The sequence below is a fragment of the Triticum aestivum genome, chromosome 5B, assembly GCF_018294505.1.
Source record: "Triticum aestivum cultivar Chinese Spring chromosome 5B, IWGSC CS RefSeq v2.1, whole genome shotgun sequence".
In the NCBI taxonomy this organism is placed as follows: domain Eukaryota; kingdom Viridiplantae; phylum Streptophyta; class Magnoliopsida; order Poales; family Poaceae; genus Triticum; species Triticum aestivum.
In genome coordinates this window covers 553,243,915-553,261,353 of record NC_057807.1, presented here as the reverse complement: position 1 = coordinate 553,261,353, position 17,439 = coordinate 553,243,915, and the positions used below count along the sequence as shown (strand labels likewise).

Sequence of the window (17,439 nt, the reverse complement as noted above, 5' to 3'; positions counted from 1 at the left end):
AACAGGTATAATGCTCGTAATGGAGACCACCTGGATACTCGGCGTGGCCTTTCTTCTTCCCTGGCTGTTGCATCGTGAGTTCGGCAGGTCTACTGCCGGACAGGGCCTCTGGTAAACGGAGTCCTGAGGATAAGAAAAAAAAGAAAAAAAGGAAAAAAGGATGACACACTTGGGAGCCCTTGGTGTGGTTGAGCCGCACTCTGGGCCTGCCGTGGTCGTGCCCCTCCCCCTATGCCCATGGTATCTTCAGAGCGTAGTGATGTACGCGAAGTACTGGTTTTGCAATTTTGCAAGGGCTGGGGTTGGGGCCGCATTGCTACGCGTGCTCGGAACGTGCCAGGTGGTCTTGTTGTAGGTTACTCCGGGCGCGCTTGGCGGTGTCCGGTCGCTTAACGGTCGGACTCGAGAATTGCCTTAAGAGGCTGTTCTGCACTTCTGCCGCGAGAGCCGCTGTATGCTCCTCTGTTCGGAGAGAGCGTTCAGTGTTTCCGTTGACCGTGATGACTCCTCGAGGGCCTGGCATCTTGAGCTTGAGGTATGCGTAGTGTGGCACCGCGTTGAATTTTGCAAACGCGGTTCGTCCGAGCAGTGCGTGATAGCCGCTGCGGAACGGGACTATGTCGAAGATTAACTCCTCGCTTCGGAAGTTATCCGGGGATCCGAAGACCACTTCCAGTGTCACTGAGCCTGTACAATTGGCCTCTACACCTGGTATGACGCCTTTGAAGGTCGTCTTTGTGGGTTTAATCCTTGAGGGGTCTATGCCCATCTTGCGCACTGTATCCTGGTAAAGCAGGTTCAGGCTGCTGCCGCCGTCCATCAGGACTCTAGTGAGGTGAAACCCGTCGATGATTGGGTCTAAAACCAACGCGGCGAATCCGCCATGGCGGATGCTGGTGGGGTGGTCCCTTCGATCAAAAGTGATCGGGCAGGAGGACCATGGATTGAACTTTGGGGCGACTGGCTCCATCGCATATACGTCCCTGAGTGCACGCTTCCGCTCCCTTTTGGGTATGTGGGTTGCGTATATCATGTTCACCGTCCGCACTTGTGGGGGGAAACCCTTCTGTCCTCTATTGTTCGGCGGCCGGGTCTCTTCCTCGTCATCGCTATGCAGCCCCTTGTCATTGTTTTCGGCAATTAACTTGCCTGCCTGCTTGAATACCCAACAATCCCTGTTGGTGTGATTAGCTGGCTTTTCGGGGGTGCCGTGTATCTGGCACGAGCGGTCGAGTATTCGGTCCAAGTTGGACGGACCCGGAGTAGTTCTTTTGAATGGCTTTTTCCGCTGACCGGGTTTGGAGCCTCTGAATCCGGCGTTGACTGCCGTATCCTCGGTATTATCGCCGTTAATGCGGCGTTTGTGCTTGTTGCGACGCGACCTGCCATTACGGTCCTTGGTATCCGGACTGCCAGAATTTTTGTTGAGGTTGTTACTGCGGGCTAGCCAGCTGTCCTCTCCCGCGCAGAAGCGGGTCATGAGTGATGTGAGGGCTGCCATGGATTTCGGCTTTTCCTGTCCTAGGTGCCGGGCAAGCCACTCGTCGCGGATGTTATGCTTGAAGGCTGCAAGGGCCTCTGCATCCGGACAGTCGACGATTTGATTTTTCTTGGTTAAGAACCGTGTCCAGAATTGTCTGGCCGATTCGTCTGGCTGCTGAATTATGTGGCTTAGGTCATCAGCGTCTGGTGGTCGCACATATGTGCCCTGGAAGTTATCAAGGAATGCGGCTTCCAGGTCCTCCCAACACCCAATTGATTCTGCTGGCAAGCTGTTAAGCCAATGCCGAGCTGGTCCTTTAAGCTTGAGCGGGAGGTATTTGATGGCGTGAAGATCATCACCGCGGGCCATGTGGATATGAAGGAGATAGTCTTCGATCCAAACCGCGGGGTCTGTTGTGCCATCGTAGGATTCAATGTTCACGGGTTTGAACCCTTCGGGGATTTGATGATCCATTACTTCATCTGTGAAGCATAGTGGGTGTGCGGCGCCTCTATATTGGGCTATATCACGACGTAGCTCAAGCGAGCTTTGTCTACTGTGTTCGGCCCGGCCGGAGTTGCTGTATCCGGCGCGACGGTCATCGTCGCGTATTGTGGGGCGCCCACGCGATCCGTAGATCGATCTTGATTGTCTTGCCTTATCCTCCAATATGTCTCGCAAGTCCGGCGCATTCCCTCGTGGCTTTGTACTTTTCGAGCGATGCCGGGGTACGGCTTTAGTGGAGGGCCTGGAGGCCTCTCTGTCGCGGCCACGAGGTGGCCGGTCGGCCGTATTGTGCGCTGGTGATGTGGGTTTGTATGCTTCCTCCTCTAATCGGGGCAGCAGCTTGCGTTTGGGGTAGCTTTTGGAGGGGCGTTCGAGTTCGTACTCTTCGGCCGCAAGGACTTCGGTCCATCTGTCGGCTAGCAGATCTTGGTCAGCTCTAAGCTGTTGCTGCTTTTTCTTGAGGCTACTTGCCGTGGCCATAAGCCTGCGTTTAAAACGCTCTTGTTCGACGGGATCCTCAGGCACGACGAATTCGTCGTCATCGAGGCTTGCCTCGTCTTCGGAGGGAGGCATGTAATTATCGTCTTCTACCTCCTTGTCTGCCGCTCTCTCATGAGGGCTGGCTTCTCCATCCTCCTGTGCTGAATCTTGCTGGAGGGGGTTGTCTTCGGCACTATCCGGGGTGTTGTTGTCTCCGGTGCCGGAATCTCCATTCTTACTGTGGCGGGATTTAGAGCGGCGCCGCTGACGCCGGCGCTTAGGCTGTTTCTTGGAGGGGTCTTCCTCCGTTGTTCCATCGCCGTTCCCATCCTTTGGGATGTCCACCATGTATATGTCGTATGACGAGGTGGCTTTCCAGTGCCCCGTAGGCGCTGGTTCTTGGTCGTCTCCGGCATCGTCGTCCATACCGTCGATGTCTTCGGAGTCGAAGTCTAGCATGTCGGTTAGGTCGTCGACAGTGGCTACAAAGTGGGTGGTGGGTGGGCTTTGAATTTCTTCGTCGTCCGCGTCCCAACCGTCCTGACCGTGGTCCGGCCAGGGCTCTCCTGATAATGAGAGATACTTTAGTGAGTTAAGGATGTCGCCAAAAGGCGAGTGCTGAAAGATGTCCGTAGCGGTGAACTCCATGATCGGCGCCCAATCGGATTCGATTGGTAGAGGCGCGGGAGGTTCGGAGTCCGGTGAGGAGTCCGGCACCTCGGAGTCACGAGCTTCACAAGGGACAGGGTCGGTATTCGGCTCCATCGCCGTAGAGGTAGCAGCCCCCGAGGCGGTGTCTAGGCACCCATCCTCGATCGGCGCAGTCGGCTCCGAGTTAAGGGTCGGAGCGGACTCTTGTGCGGCCTCCAGGGCACTGTCCGGCGGCAGAGCTAGGTCATGCCCATCGTGACAGTGCGGCGCGCTCGGCTGTGGCTCGAATCCGTCGAAGATCAAGTCTCCGCGGATGTCGGCTGTGAAGTTCAAACTTCCAAATCTGACCTGATGGCCAGGGGCGTAGCTTTCGATCTGCTCCAGATGGCCGAGCGAATTGGCCCGCAGTGCAAAGCCGCCGAATACAAAGATCTGTCCGGGGAGAAAAGTCTCACCCTGGACCGCGTTGTTGTTGATGATCGAAGGAGCCATCGGGCCTATGAGCGACGACACAGAGGAACTCTCAATGAAAGCACCAATGTCGGTGTCAAAACCGGCGGATCTCGGGTAGGGGGTCCCGAACTGTGCGTCTAGGCGGATGGTAACAGGAGACAAGGGACACGATGTTTTACCCAGGTTCGGGCCCTCTCGATGGAGGTAAAACCCTACGTCCTGCTTGATTAATATTGATGATATGAGTAGTACAAGAGTGGATCTACCACGAGATCAAGGAGGCTAAACCCTAGAAGCTAGCCTATGGTATGATTGTTGTTCGTCCTATGGACTAAAACCCTCCGGTTTATATAGACACCGGAGAGGGCTAGGGTTACACAGAGTCGGTTACAATGGTAGGAGATCTACATATCCGTATCGCCAAGCTTGCCTTCCACGCCAAGGAAAATCCCATCCGGACACGGGACGAAGTCTTCAATCTTGTATCTTCATAGTCTTGGAGTCCGGCCAATGATGATAGTTCGGCTATCCGGACACCCCCTAGTCCAGGACTCCCTCAGTCGTGGACGCCGCTCGGTGGTGACGTGGTGGTGGCGGAGTCCGAGATGAAGCCGGCGACGACGGACGGCGTGAGACGTCGTGCGGACGAGCTTGTCAGCACCGGCACCCGGGCTGCCAAAGCATCGCCGGCGCCCGGGCAGCGAGGCTCGAGCGACCAATGAAGTAGCGGCACCCAAGTTGAGGCAGCCGGCAAGCCTGACGTAGCCGTCCTGACGCAACCGAGGACGAGGCCGACGAGGTAGACCGTCGGGCCGCCGTGCAGACGTGACGGAGGCGGGTAATGTGGATCGATGGGTGGGCCGGCGCGCGAGCGACGACTATGATTACCTGTCGCATGGCGCGTGGCCGCCGGGTCGGGGCGATGCAGGTGTCCAGGTTGGAGCAGGGCGGTGACGGCCGGCGCAGGGCGACAGACGGACCGACGCGCGGACGACGGTTGGCCCTGACGGGCCGCCTCGGCGCGCGTGGCCGCCGGGTCAAAGGAGAGGCCGGCGGGTCGCGCCGGGGTCGGAGTAGAGGCTCTCGGGATCGACGGCGGCGGTGGGCGACGCAAACCGATCAAGAATAGATCGAAAACCAAAAAGAAACCGCGCGATCAAGATGACCGTCGGGAGAGAGAAAACCCCGAAGCAAGGTTCGGGGAAAGACTCTCTAGGGCAGCCGGTCAACACGACCGGCGGACGAACCCTAGGTACGGGCGGCGCGGCCCCCGGCGGCCGTCATGGAGGTCGACCGCCCCGGGAGCGGCGTGCACGTGCAGAAGCGGCGGTGGCTAGGGTTTAGGATCGACTTGCGATAGATAGCATGTTAGAAGGGAGAGAGAGGATTGGTGGAATAGTTCGTTGTATTGCTTGAGCCTCGTGAACATATATATATATATATATATATATATATATATATATATATATATATATATATATATAGGAGTACATGATCTATTTGGAGTACAAGGCAAACCAGAATATTTCCTAGTCTAACCTATGTTTCCTAATACAATCACGTTACTCAACACCAGTGACAAAAGACTTCTCTTGTTTGTAGGTAAACACAATCTCATCCTTGTGATGCTGCCCAACCACACGGACACGACCAAAGTCTTCATTCTCCTCCTCAAAAAACTAATATGGAATGACCTTGAAGAACTTGGCAATAGAGGCAGAACACTGGCGAGTCCCAAACATCCAGGTGAGTGTGCGAGCAGTGTGATTGGAGAAGAAGACAATGGCAAAGAACTGCATAATGAGGTCCTCATTGTACAAAACCCTCGAATCCACTGCTGCTCCTCCGCCTACAACTCCAGCGGTTGACACCTCGTCAGCATCCCTAGCAAAAGCAACACAAAACCGTCATATATGCACACCATTGCGTCCATGGGAATCGCAAACCCCGAGCACTTACCACTGTGGAGTCGAATCCATGAAATCCGCAAACAATGCCACTCTAGGCGTGCTACCGTCGAACCCCGGGTTTCGCTGCAGGGCTGTGACGCTAGACACCCTTGAACACCGACTACGAATGCATGTTGTTGTAGCCATGACACACGGTTGAAGCATGACCACCGCTACTGTGTGTTGCCCGTGGTACCCCTAATTAATCACTACAGCGCAGCGAAAACATGACAACCCTCGACAACCAATGCTAGGGGCGTGAACACACCCCTATGAACACACACACACATCCTATATTTATGATCATCTTCGAAGACTGAACCGTCACATTATCTTAAGATTGACGAAGTCACGACAGATGCCTCTGTAGTCGACGGAGTAGTCTTCTTTCACTGAAGGAACATCACTAGAAAGTCTAAAGTAAATTCAGAAAAATCAAAATCTGAAACCAGATATTGTATTCCGGTGAACATCATGACTTTAATAAAGTTTTCCACCGCTAAAAAACAAAACTCTCATGATACGCACACGACGCATTCAAGTCAACGCACCACTCGCCCCGTCGCCCGAGACCGACGCCGGCAGTGCCGCACGCCGCCTCCGTCTCTTCTCCCCCACCCTACCCGCACATCCCCGCCGTCGATCTGCTCAACACCGCCGCTCTTCGATCTCCTAAGCTCAGCCGCGTACCTGCTCAGCCCCGCCGCCGTCGGCCGTCGCCGCACCAGCCATCATCGACGCCGGACCACGGCGAGGCGTCGATGCCCTCCATGGCGGGAGCTGGGATGAGGGCGTCCATGACGGGCAGGACCCCGTCCTCCCCCAGTCTCCCGCCTACTACCTTCAGCGGCCCGACCCAATACGATGGCATTACTCCATCATCCCCATGGCCGCCGCCTTCCTCGGCCGGGGACAACTTCTTGGGGACAACCCTCGTCCCCGGGGCCGCCTGAGCCGCTGCTGCGGTACGCTTCTTTATCCGCACCCCTTCCTGCTCTCTTCTCTTCCTTTCTCACATCACAGACTCCAAATTTGTCGTTGCCCATGCCTGACTTAGGAAAAAACAACGAGCTTGTGAGAAAATCCGTCCGGCTTAGCTCAAAATTCAGGAGCCCATTCAGAAGGTTCTGTTTGTTTCTACAATTGGCTCCGAATCACTTGTGGACACTTGGACGACGTGCTTCAGCCAATTGCACCGAAAATGGCCCGAATCTAGATTCAGCTTCACTCGCAAAGCCGATTCCAAATGGCTCTTTGTTTCAGCTTCAGATTTTTTTCCTACAAGAATCTGCTGCCTGAAGCAGAAACAAACATTGCCAGAATCATCGCATGAATAAACCACGGTGTAGTTAACTGATACCCTTGATGGCAGTGCATCTTAGGAAATATAATTCCCTTTTGTGTATGCGTCATGAGGTGGTAGGCTCCGGCTGCCGGCCTGTAACTTTCCAGCTTTTGACTATAATAGTGCAAATGTGCTGATCGAGCATGTGCTGTTAATCGCTCCATCCAATCTTATCTTGCTCGTCAGATAGTTTATTTTGTCAGATTTCTTGAACTTGGCCACCAAGCTGCCTCCTTTGTCTAACATGATATGATGAGATTCTTTTACTCCACTTGACCAAGGCACACTAAAATTGACTGGTTCAGCTTGCCTGCCAAGGAAGTGCCTCTGTTTCCTCTTGGTTTCCTTACTGAATTTGTCCTCGAGTGGCCGGCCTATACAACATTATTGAGGTTGATTGGTACTAGTATATTCTCTCACAAACATGATAAATATACCCCTACTTCACTTGTTAACACCTACCTTCTTCAGAGCCAGAGCGTGAGATTTCAAGTATGTTGCCAGCCATGGAGGAGCCCCTTGTTGGGGGTAACGGCAGCACTGAGGAGACAGGAGGGCCAAAGGAGAGCTTGGTGGTGACTGAGGTTAAGAAGCAGCTCTACCTTGCTGGGCCCCTCATCGCCGGATGCCTGTTGCAGAGCGTCGTGCAGATGATATCGGTCATGTTTGTGGGCCATCTCGGTGAGCTCGCTCTCTCAAGTGCCTCCATCGCCACCTCCTTTGCCGGTGTCACCGGCTTCAGCTTGTTGGTATATTTTATGTGCATTCATCACCTCTCCTACATATTTTGTTCCTCATGAATGAGTGAACAACTAACATCAACCTGAATATCTTCTCTTGTATCTGTTCGTAATCATCTTAGTCTGGCATGGCGAGCAGCTTGGACACACTGTGTGGGCAAGCCTTCGGGGCAAGACAGTACCATCTGCTCGGCATCTACAAGCAGAGGGCAATGCTCGTGCTCACTCTGGTGAGCGTTGTGGTTGCCGTGCTCTGGGCGTACACCGGGCAGATCCTCCTGCTCTTCGGCCAGGACCCGGAGATTGCCTTGGGGGCAGGGAGCTACATCCGGTGGATGATTCCAGCACTGTTTGCTTACGGACTGCTGCAGTGCCACGTCCGCTTCCTCCAGACGCAGAACATCGTCCTCCCGGTGATGGCAAGCGCAGGGGTCACGGCGCTGAGCCATGTGCTTGTGTGCTGGTTACTGGTGTACAAGCTTGGGCTGGGCAACAAGGGCGCTGCCCTGGCCAATGGCATCTCGTACCTGGCCAATGTGTCAATCTTGGCTATCTACATCAGGATCTCTCCATCCTGTAGGAGCACCTGGATAGGCCTCTCAAAGGAGGCGTTTCGCGACATCCTTAGCTTCATGAAGCTTGCTGTGCCATCTGCGCTGATGGTTTGGTGAGTTTTAGTTTGTGCCCCTCAGATTTGCAGGTACTCCCTCCGTCCGAAAATACTTGTCGGAGGAGTGGATGTACCTAGACGCAATTTAGTTCTAGATACATCCATTTTCATCCATTTCTCCGACAAGTATTTCCGGACGGAGGGAGTAGATTTTTTTCGCGCTCCATCTTCGACTGAATCTGATCCTGCTTGTACACAGCCTAGAGTGGTGGTCATTTGAGCTGCTGGTACTTCTCTCCGGACTTCTCCCAAATCCTAAGCTGGAAGCATCGGTGTTGTCCATTTGGTGAGTTGCATTTTTCATGGAGTATTTCACATTCTATATGCCCTGTTCTGATGGGAAATGTGGAACTGCTTGCAGCTTGAACACAGGTTCATTAGCATTCATGATCCCCTTCGGTCTTGGGGCAGCCATAAGGTACGACTGAACAAATTTGTCATGCCTGTGTTACAACTTTATCGTAGAGTCATTTGGCGATGAAATCGTGTATGTTGTCATTGTAGCACCCGTGTTTCAAACGAGCTTGGTGCTGGGCGACCTGAAGCTGCCCGTCTGGCTACTCGTGTGATCATGGTTCTGGGCCTCACGACTGGTGTGTCTTTAGGACTCATTATGCTCTCGGTGCGCAATCTATGGGGGTACGCATACAGCAACGAGAATGAGGTGGTGGAATACATTGCGAGAATGATGCCGCTTCTTTCCGTGACGATCATTTTCGACGATCTACAATGTGTTCTTTCAGGTAAATATAGATGATGCAGCAAATAATGCAAATCCCAAGTACATACTTGCAGACTATTTCCTGAATTTCAACTCTAGTCTATCTTTTTTGTTTTGAGATGCACTCGTTTCGATGAACGATATGTAGCATTTCGGTGAACATTACTGTCAAGGTACTGATTGGAGCGTGGGGTATATACTTGATATATTCCAGGTATTGTCAGGGGCTGTGGCTTGCAAATGATTGGTGCTTGTGTGAATCTCAGCGCATACTACCTTGTCGGCATTCCGGCGGCGCTATGCTTTGCCTTTGTCTACCATCTTGGCGGAATGGTACTGATTTTACCACCCATAGCATGCATACAGAAAGTTGCAGTTTGACCTGTATTTCATTCTCATCTGAAGAAACCTCTCAAAACCTATGTAATGGTATGAACTCCAGGGGCTGTGGTTCGGAATAATCTGCGGGATAGTGGCACAGATGCTGCTGCTGCTGGGCATTACCATGCGCACCAACTGGGATAAAGAGGTAAGGCAAATCAAATCAAAGCCTCTGCCACGCATTACGCATTATTTCGTCGGCTGGCTTCTTGGTGTCTCGAATTCTTATAGTGTGTGGCTCATCATCTTCCATTTCTCCTCTGTAGGCTCTCAAAGCAAAGAACAGAGTTTTCAGTTCGCCCCTGCCTCTAGACATGACGACATGAACATGGAACATGATGCTTAATTGCTCTTGGCCAGGACCTGGACCAGGATGCTAACTGGGCAAAAGAGATAAGGAACTTGTTAAGAATTTAGAATTGGTCACGGCTTCGTCTTCATGTCACCAGCATGGTGCTTCCTCGAAAGAAACGTCACCCGACAAAATGATCTGTTCTGGTAGTTTTTGTCGAAGCACGAGATGGGATGGATGTTTTCACAGGCAAAGGCATGGCACTCACTTGATACAGTATAAGCGAATAAATCAATAAAGTAAAAATGTGGTGTTTACTGGCAAGTGCGCAAGATAAACGCACCATTCGTCAATGAACTCTCGCCAGATGAGCACATTGGTCACACGTGTCCCAAAATGTGTAAAAATGGTCATTTTGGTTTGTTTCATGAGCGAATGGGTCAGTTCCCTGTTTCCAGCCGTAACAGGCTGACGTGGCTTGCTTACTTTGGGACCCACTGTCAGAATTTGGTTGGCTATGAAAAATTGTACAGGAGGGACTCGTTTTATTCAATGCGGCCCTTTAGGTTATTGTTCTTGTTTTTTTTTTCCGGAAAATGGTTCGTTCAAAATCCCCAATCCTGCCAAATCCTAGCTCTTCTTACTCTGCCATCTCTCTCAATCTGCCACCGCCGTCACCTAGCTCGAGATGGATCAGTTTGAGGGAGAGAGTCCTGATTTGCCACCCTGCATCCCAAAATATATTGCAAGTCTGCATGTGTGCCCTCTCTGGTCAATGATCTTGCTCTTCCTCTCTTCTCACATGCTATTTTTCTCTTGTTATTTGTGATCTCTGATGTTACATTAATTTCTTTGTATCGATGGACATGGTAATCTGCAGGGAGTGGGCATCTAGGATGAGTGAAGTGAAAAGAATAGATGCACTGATGTTAGTAAAAAAATAAACAGTGCAATGGCAGTTCCCAGTTTCTACGAAAACAAAGTGAAGAGGAATGACTTACTTTACTGTTATGTTTAGGGAAGTGTCAAAAAAGAAAATTTCAAATTTACTTAAAATTTTAAATTCCACAAGAATTATAAACTGCATATGCTGTACAGTGTTGTTCAAGACAGACTCTTTATATCTGGACATATCACGTTGATGTGACTTAGGTTGTAAATAGCCTTACAATCTTGAAGCTAGACAACATTTTGATTCTTATAGCTTTTGTTTCCTCAAGTGTATCAGCTGATTCCTTATATTCTTTCTGCTCTACCATATTTGCATGTATCCTGTTGCTTCTTTTTCCTTGAGATGCTAGACCGTATTTTTTTTATTTTTTTGCAACTACAACGATGTATATTTTCTGATTCCATTTGTTGTTGATGCAGTGGAAAGCGGGATCAACAGCTGAATATTGTTAAGCTAACACATTTCTTGCTGGTGTGTGCTTTTATCAATTAAAACGCATGTTTCTCAAGAGACGCAAACTGCAAGTGATTCAGAATGAGAGTAGCAACTTTTGCCTTTGCTTCTGCTACATACTTCTGTATATTGGCATTCAACTATTTTGGTCGTTCCCATTTAGTTTCTAAATCCCAGTTAAGCCTTGTGGAAGTCTAGCAGATCATAAATTTGAGACATGGATCCAACTTTCTTACGGTGCATGGAGAAATATACTTACGACTTCAGATTTCAGATCTGGACTTTAGACTTCAGAAGTTCCTCTGGCCCATTCTGTCAAGTCTTTTTTTCTTCTTCTCTTCCATTAGGATCCAGATTTGGACTTCTGTACATTTGCTCCCCATCTTAGATCATTAAGTGTTGTACTTTTTGTGCATTCTATATATGACATTCTTTGTCAAGTCTTTGTTTCTTCTTCTCTTGCATTACATTTCAGATTTCGATTTCTATAAATTTGCTCCCTATCTTAGATCACTATTCGTTGTACTTTTTGTGCATTTTTCTATGTCGTTACATTGGTGCATTGATTTCTTTTCCACTTCATTCTTCCTAAATAGCCCTACGAAGTTTCTACACAAATCTGGAAAACATGTTTTCCTTCACTTTTTAGGCAGGATCAGGCCCACTGCATGCAATCCTGAACGGCTCGCCTCTTCGCCGACCCAGGAGTAGCAGGCACCGTTGCATGAGAACAGACTGTGAGTCGTTGCACATGATCTTCCATTGATGTAGCAGCATTTTACGAAATTCCCTTTTATGTATGCGTCATGAAGTGCCAGATATGACACATGACAACGAGAGCTTCCAACTTTTGACTATAATGTTGCAATCATCAATACCTGTAGCTTTCCAACTTTTGACTATAATAGGCTCCGGCTCTGGCAATAATCGAGCATGTGCTGTTAACTGTTCCATTCGATCTTGCTCGTCAGATAGTTTATTATGTCGCGTTTGTCTCACATGAGATTCTTTACTCCACTTGACCCAGGCATGCTGAAAATGACTCTGAAGGCACGTTCAACTTGGCTGCCAAGCGACTGCGTCTGTTTCCTCTTGGTTTCCAGTGCCGGGCCTATACAATAATGATGAGGTTGATTAGTAGTACTTATAATATTCTTTCACAAACATGATAAATATGCCCCTCACTTGACTTGTTAGCACCTGCCTTGTTCAGAACCAGAACGTGAGATTTCTAGCACGTTGCCAGCCATGGAGGAGCCTCTTGTTGGGGGCAAGAGCGACAGTGAGGAGACAGGAGGGCCAAAGGAGAGCTTGGTGGTGATTGAGGTGAAGAAGCAGCTGTACCTCGCCGGGCCCCTCATCGCCGGATGCCTGCTGCAGAACGTCGTGCAGATGATATCGGTCATGTTTGTCGGCCATCTCGGCGAGCTCGCCCTCTCGAGTGCCTCCATCGCCACCTCCTTCGCCAATGTCACCGGCTTCAGCTTGATGGTATGTCAATTCATCTCATACATGTTTTGATCCTCATGGATGAACAACTACGTCAACCTGATTACCTGAATGGTTTTTTCTTTGTATCTGTTGATGATCATCTTAGTCTGGCATGGCGAGCAGCTTGGACACACTGTGTGGGCAAGCCTTCGGGGCAAAGCGGTACCATCTGCTCGGCATCTACAAGCAGAGGGCCATCCTTGTGCTCACTCTGGTGGGCGTTGTGGTTGCGGTGCTCTGGGCGTACACCGGGCAGATCCTCCTGCTCTTCGGCCAGGACCCGGAGATTGCCATGGGGGCAGGGAGCTACATCCGGTGGATGATTCCGGCACTGTTCGCTTACGGACTGCTGCAGTGCCACGTCCGGTTCCTCCAGACGCAAAGCATCGTAGTCCCGGTGATGGCGAGCGCAGGTCTCACGGCGCTGAGCCACGTGCTTGTGTGCTGGTTGCTGGTATACAAGCTTGGGCTGGGCAACAAGGGCGCTGCTCTGGCCAATGCTGTCTCGTACCTGGCCAATGTGTCAATCTTGGCTCTCTACATCAGAGTCTCTCCATCCTGCAAGAGCACCTGGACAGGGCTCTCAAAGGAGGCGTTTCACGACATCGTCAGCTTCATGAAGCTTGCCCTGCCATCTGCGCTCATGGTTTGGTAAGTTTTAGTTTGTGACCCTCGGATTTGCAGGTATATTTTTTGCTTTTCCGCGTTCCATCTTCGACTGAATCTGATCGAGTGATCCTACATGTACACAGCCTAGAGTGGTGGTCGTTTGAGCTTCTGGTACTTCTCTCCGGACTTCTGGCAAATCCTAAGCTTGAGGCATCGGTGTTGTCTATTTGGTGAGTTGCATTTTTGATGGAGTATTTCACATTCTGTATGCCCTGTTCTGATGGGAAATGTGGATCTGCTTGCAGCTTAAACACGGCTTCATTAACATTCATGATCCCCTTTGGCCTTGGGGCAGCCATAAGGTACGACTGAACAACTCAGCCTCATAACCTTTTGCCATGGCTGCACTACAACTTTATCGTACAGTCTTTGCGGCAATGAATTTCATCGTGTATCTTGCCATTGTAGCACCCGTGTTTCGAACGAGCTTGGTGCTGGGCGACCTGAAGCTGCCCGTCTGGCTACTCGTGTGACCATGGTTCTGGGTCTCGTGACAGGTGTGTCGTTAGGACTTATTATAGTCTCGGTGCGCGATCTATGGGGGTATGCGTACAGCAACGAGAAGGAGGTGGTGGAGTACATTGCAAGAATGATGCCGCTTCTTTCCGTGTCGATCATTTTCGACGATATGCAATGTGTTCTTTCAGGTAAATATAGATGATGCACCAAATAATGCAAATTCCAAGTACTTGCAGACCATTTCCTGAATTTCTACTCTAGTCTATCTTCTTGCCTCGTGTCATTTTGATGAGCATCATTGATGAGCGATATGTAGCATCTCGGTGAACATTACTCTCAAGATACTGATTGCAGCGTGTGGTATATATACTTGACGATATTCCAGGTGTTGTTAGGGGCTGTGGCCTGCAAAGGATTGGAGCTTGTGTCAATCTCAGCGCATACTACCTTATCGGCATCCCGGCGGCGCTATGCTTTGCCTTTGTCTTCCATCTTGGCGGAATGGTACTGATTTCACCACCCACACCATACCATACCATACAGAAAGTTGCAGTTTCACTTGTACGTATTTCTCATCTGAAGAAACCTCTCAGAACTAACCTATGGGTCTGAACTTCAGGGGCTGTGGTTCGGAATAATCTGCGGATTGATCGTGCAGATGCTGCTTCTGCTGGCCATCACCGTGCGCACCAACTGGGACAAAGAGGTAGGCAAATAAAATCAAACCAAAAAACCTCTGCCACGCATAGGCTTTGTTCCACTGGTCGGCTTCTCGGTGTCTCGAATTCTTGTAGTGTGTGTGTGGCTCATCATCATCTATTTCTCCTCTGTAGGCTCTCAAGGCGAAGGACAGAGTTTTCAGTTCGTCCCTGCCTCTAGACATGACGACTTGAACATGAAGATGGAACAAGATGCACAATTGCTCTTGGCCAGGACCAGGGCGCTGACTGGGCAAAGGAGACAAGGAACTCGTGAGGAAATTAATTGGTCATCGCTTAGTCTCCATGTCACCAGCATGGCGCTTCCTCCAAGGAAACGTCGCCCGATGAATGATCTGTTTCAGTGATTTTTTGTCGAAGACGTGAGATAGAATTATAGAAATAGAATGGATGTTTTCACAGGCAAAGGCATGGCACTCAGTCGATACGTGTAAGGAAATAAAGCAATAAAGTAAAAATGTTGTGTTTACTAGAAAATCTGCAGTATGGATGCAACATTTTCTTTTTGAGAATTTAGTAGAGGAGATTATTATTTTCTTGGTAAAAAAATATTAGGTTGTTTTGTCTCGGTGGTCGCTGATGTGGCAAAACTGAATTACTACACGGCCCAACGAGAAGGAAGTGGTGGAATTTGGGTGAAGGCAATTCCATCGTCTAGATTTGCCAAGGATCACTTGATCAAGTACATGATGATGAATTTGTGACACGTTTGAGGGAAAACAAATTAAACTTGTTCACTGTTTACAACAACAATGAATGCTATGCTTCTGTAATCTGTATTGTCTTCTGCACCCACCCATACCACTAGCTTCTTTCACATTTTTTTTTTCATGAGACGACAAAATGTGTGCATACACGACAACTATACCGTGCTCGAGAAAAATACATAGAAACAAATAAAAATGACGCTCTACCAACGGTTCCAAAGGGGTTCAGTTTAACAGTGCCATATTCTGCCTTGGTGCAGCCAAAATCAACCACTCGTCATCTGTAACATTGCACGACGCCAACCTTGCGATCCCTTGTAGATCTCACTTACTATTCGGTCGAGTGACCAAAATCAAGGATTAATCCAGTTTTTTCAATGTAAAATGGGCACCCGCCCCAGTTCCATTTCATAGAAACGAAACCAAACATCATTCAGTTATTTTGCTCACAAGCTCGTGCGGAATTAGGCTGCGGTGCGTACCCAACAGAATCACTTCAACATCTCTATATATACAGCCGAAAATAGGTTTCTATTTTTTATTTGTCAAAACTTATCAGCCAATTCCCCCAATATGCAAATAAAGTTCAAAGTTTCATGTTTTTCGCCACTTGAGTCAGTACACATAATGAATTTCGAGATGTGTGCAAACAATACATTTCATTGCCATTTTACGAACAAAGAGGATCAAGCTATATAGTGTATATGTAGCTACGCTACTTTGCTGGAAGATGCATGGCCGGCGTCGCCGCCGAGCTTACCTCAAGTCTACATCCATCCAAAAAAATGTCTCTCGGTGTGAGCAACATGTGTTGGCCTAGTAACTAGATCGGCTGCTGCTTGAGCTCTTGAGCCTTCAACGCCCTCTCATTGAGTTCCTGATGTAGGAAAGTGAATATAAATTAATCAATTTGATTTGAGATGCTTATGAAGAGTCTCTAGGTTATTAAAGGTAAACTCTTGATGTGGCTATGATTTCAAGAGAGTATCATTTGTCAAACATACCTGAATTGGAGCAATAGCAGGTTGGGGTAGTAGCCACGCGCACCTCCCCTCGTCCAATCCTTGAGGCAGTCGCTCGATGATCTCAAGATTGTTTTGACGACCGTAGTACCAGTACTTGATCTTGTCGTCGACGAGGTTGTACCTGAACACGCCGACCTCTTCACGTTCACGTGGCAAGTCCGCATTTTCACGGTAGACGAAGTAGACACACCCGCCGTCGACGTCCCTACCGCCCAACAGCCGCGAGGCATCCATGCGAAGCTGTTGGGCCACCCGAGGAACAGCACGCGGTCGGTCAGGCCATGGCCGTCTTTCCTCACCCACCGTGGTGTATTCTTCTCCGGTGGCGACGTCGTTGTCTCCTCCCCTAGCGCGTGCACAACCACCGAGAGCACGGGTCTGAGGCCGCTCTTAGGAGTGTAACTGCGCAACTGGACCTGCACAACCACCCACAGAAGCTCGCCGCAGGACTCGAGGACATGGCTGTAACGGCGCGAGCAGGAGGGCTCTTCCTCCGACGGCAAACATGGTGGCGGCCTTGGTACCAACACGTCGTCACCATCATCACCATCAGGTGTGACTACGTGCCACAGGCTAGCATCAGCGGTCACCATGATCTTGCCACCGTGGTACGTGGCGCAGAACTCACGGTACCAAATCAAAGGTGCTTCGAGGGTCCTCTCGACGGCCGTCCACTCGGCATCACCGGGACGCAGGAGAGCTGCCCTGAACCATCCACTTCTTCCATTGTAGCTGTACAGGAATGTGGTGCCGTCGTCGTAGATGACGCCGCAGGGGTTAAACCCCTCTCCCCACGGGAAGGTGGGCAGGTGGGCGACGGCTCCGGTGAGAGGGTCGTGGAGGCTAGGGCGGAGGCGTTCGTCGACGGCCAGATACCACACGCCGGCTCCGTCCGTCCTGCACACCCAGTTTCTCCGGGGCACGGGCGAAGGGGGCACCACGCGGTAGCTGGCCTTGGAGAAGACGCACCTGAACTTCAAGTGGCCGGGTTCTTCGTCCGGCGGCGCGAGGAGCCATGGCAGGAATTGGGTCCTGGTTGCCCTCGCCCGCCGGGATAGCGGGTCGCGCGAGCCGCGCCATTGCTTGCAGACGCCGTGAAAGCTGACGAAGCCGGCGGCGGCGCGCACGCGGCCGGATATCTCACGGAGCACGTCCGCCGGGAGGTCCGACCATCGCCTCCCGTCCATGTCGCCGCGGCTTCCAGATGCCATCTCTTGATCTTGAGAGAGAAATCGACCTATCTCCCCAGTCAACCTATCTCCCCAGTCAACCTAGCTCCCGCGACGCTAGCA

The 17,439-nt window shown here is 50.5% G+C and overlaps 3 protein-coding genes across 3 annotated transcripts; 2 read left to right on the top strand and 1 right to left on the bottom strand.

The window, feature by feature from the left end:
• The first annotated feature begins 6,044 nt into the window (after positions 1-6,044).
• LOC123113150 (protein DETOXIFICATION 16) lies at positions 6,045-9,989 on the top strand. Its single transcript, XM_044534299.1, has 9 exons — positions 6,045-6,488; positions 7,340-7,617; positions 7,731-8,275; positions 8,478-8,564; positions 8,640-8,696; positions 8,783-9,021; positions 9,214-9,332; positions 9,442-9,528; positions 9,647-9,989. The coding sequence occupies exons 1-9, from the start codon at positions 6,410-6,412 to the stop codon at positions 9,704-9,706; spliced, it is 1,551 nt and encodes a 516-aa protein (XP_044390234.1). The 5' UTR covers positions 6,045-6,409; the 3' UTR covers positions 9,707-9,989.
• A 270-nt stretch (positions 9,990-10,259) lies between these two features.
• Positions 10,260-14,892, top strand: LOC123113151 (protein DETOXIFICATION 16). Its single transcript, XM_044534300.1, has 10 exons — positions 10,260-11,814; positions 12,105-12,206; positions 12,291-12,568; positions 12,675-13,219; positions 13,321-13,407; positions 13,483-13,539; positions 13,646-13,884; positions 14,082-14,200; positions 14,316-14,402; positions 14,530-14,892. The coding sequence occupies exons 3-10, from the start codon at positions 12,326-12,328 to the stop codon at positions 14,587-14,589; spliced, it is 1,437 nt and encodes a 478-aa protein (XP_044390235.1). The 5' UTR covers positions 10,260-11,814; positions 12,105-12,206; positions 12,291-12,325; the 3' UTR covers positions 14,590-14,892.
• An 804-nt stretch (positions 14,893-15,696) lies between these two features.
• On the bottom strand, positions 15,697-17,439 carry LOC123113152 (uncharacterized). Its single transcript, XM_044534301.1, has 2 exons — positions 16,127-17,439; positions 15,697-15,999 (listed from the first exon to the last, which is right to left on the bottom strand). The coding sequence occupies exons 1-2, from the start codon at positions 17,356-17,358 to the stop codon at positions 15,978-15,980; spliced, it is 1,254 nt and encodes a 417-aa protein (XP_044390236.1). The 5' UTR covers positions 17,359-17,439; the 3' UTR covers positions 15,697-15,977.

What these genes read in the sequence shown, in the direction of transcription:
- LOC123113152 (XM_044534301.1), bottom strand. Translation starts at nt 17,358, where the DNA reads ATGGCATCTGGAAGCCGCGGCGACATGGACGGGAGGCGATGGTCGGAC. An exon ending in CTGCTATTGCTCCAATTCAG is followed by an intron (nt 16,000 to 16,126) that starts GTATGTTTGACA and finishes TTCCTACATCAG; the next exon opens with GAACTCAATGAGAGGGCGTT.
- LOC123113150 (XM_044534299.1), top strand. Translation starts at nt 6,410, where the DNA reads ATGGCCGCCGCCTTCCTCGGCCGGGGACAACTTCTTGGGGACAACCCT. An exon ending in CCGCCTGAGCCGCTGCTGCG is followed by an intron (nt 6,489 to 7,339) that starts GTACGCTTCTTT and finishes TACCTTCTTCAG; the next exon opens with AGCCAGAGCGTGAGATTTCA. An exon ending in TCACCGGCTTCAGCTTGTTG is followed by an intron (nt 7,618 to 7,730) that starts GTATATTTTATG and finishes TAATCATCTTAG; the next exon opens with TCTGGCATGGCGAGCAGCTT.
- LOC123113151 (XM_044534300.1), top strand. Translation starts at nt 12,326, where the DNA reads ATGGAGGAGCCTCTTGTTGGGGGCAAGAGCGACAGTGAGGAGACAGGA. An exon ending in TCACCGGCTTCAGCTTGATG is followed by an intron (nt 12,569 to 12,674) that starts GTATGTCAATTC and finishes TGATCATCTTAG; the next exon opens with TCTGGCATGGCGAGCAGCTT. An exon ending in TCTTCCATCTTGGCGGAATG is followed by an intron (nt 14,201 to 14,315) that starts GTACTGATTTCA and finishes TCTGAACTTCAG; the next exon opens with GGGCTGTGGTTCGGAATAAT.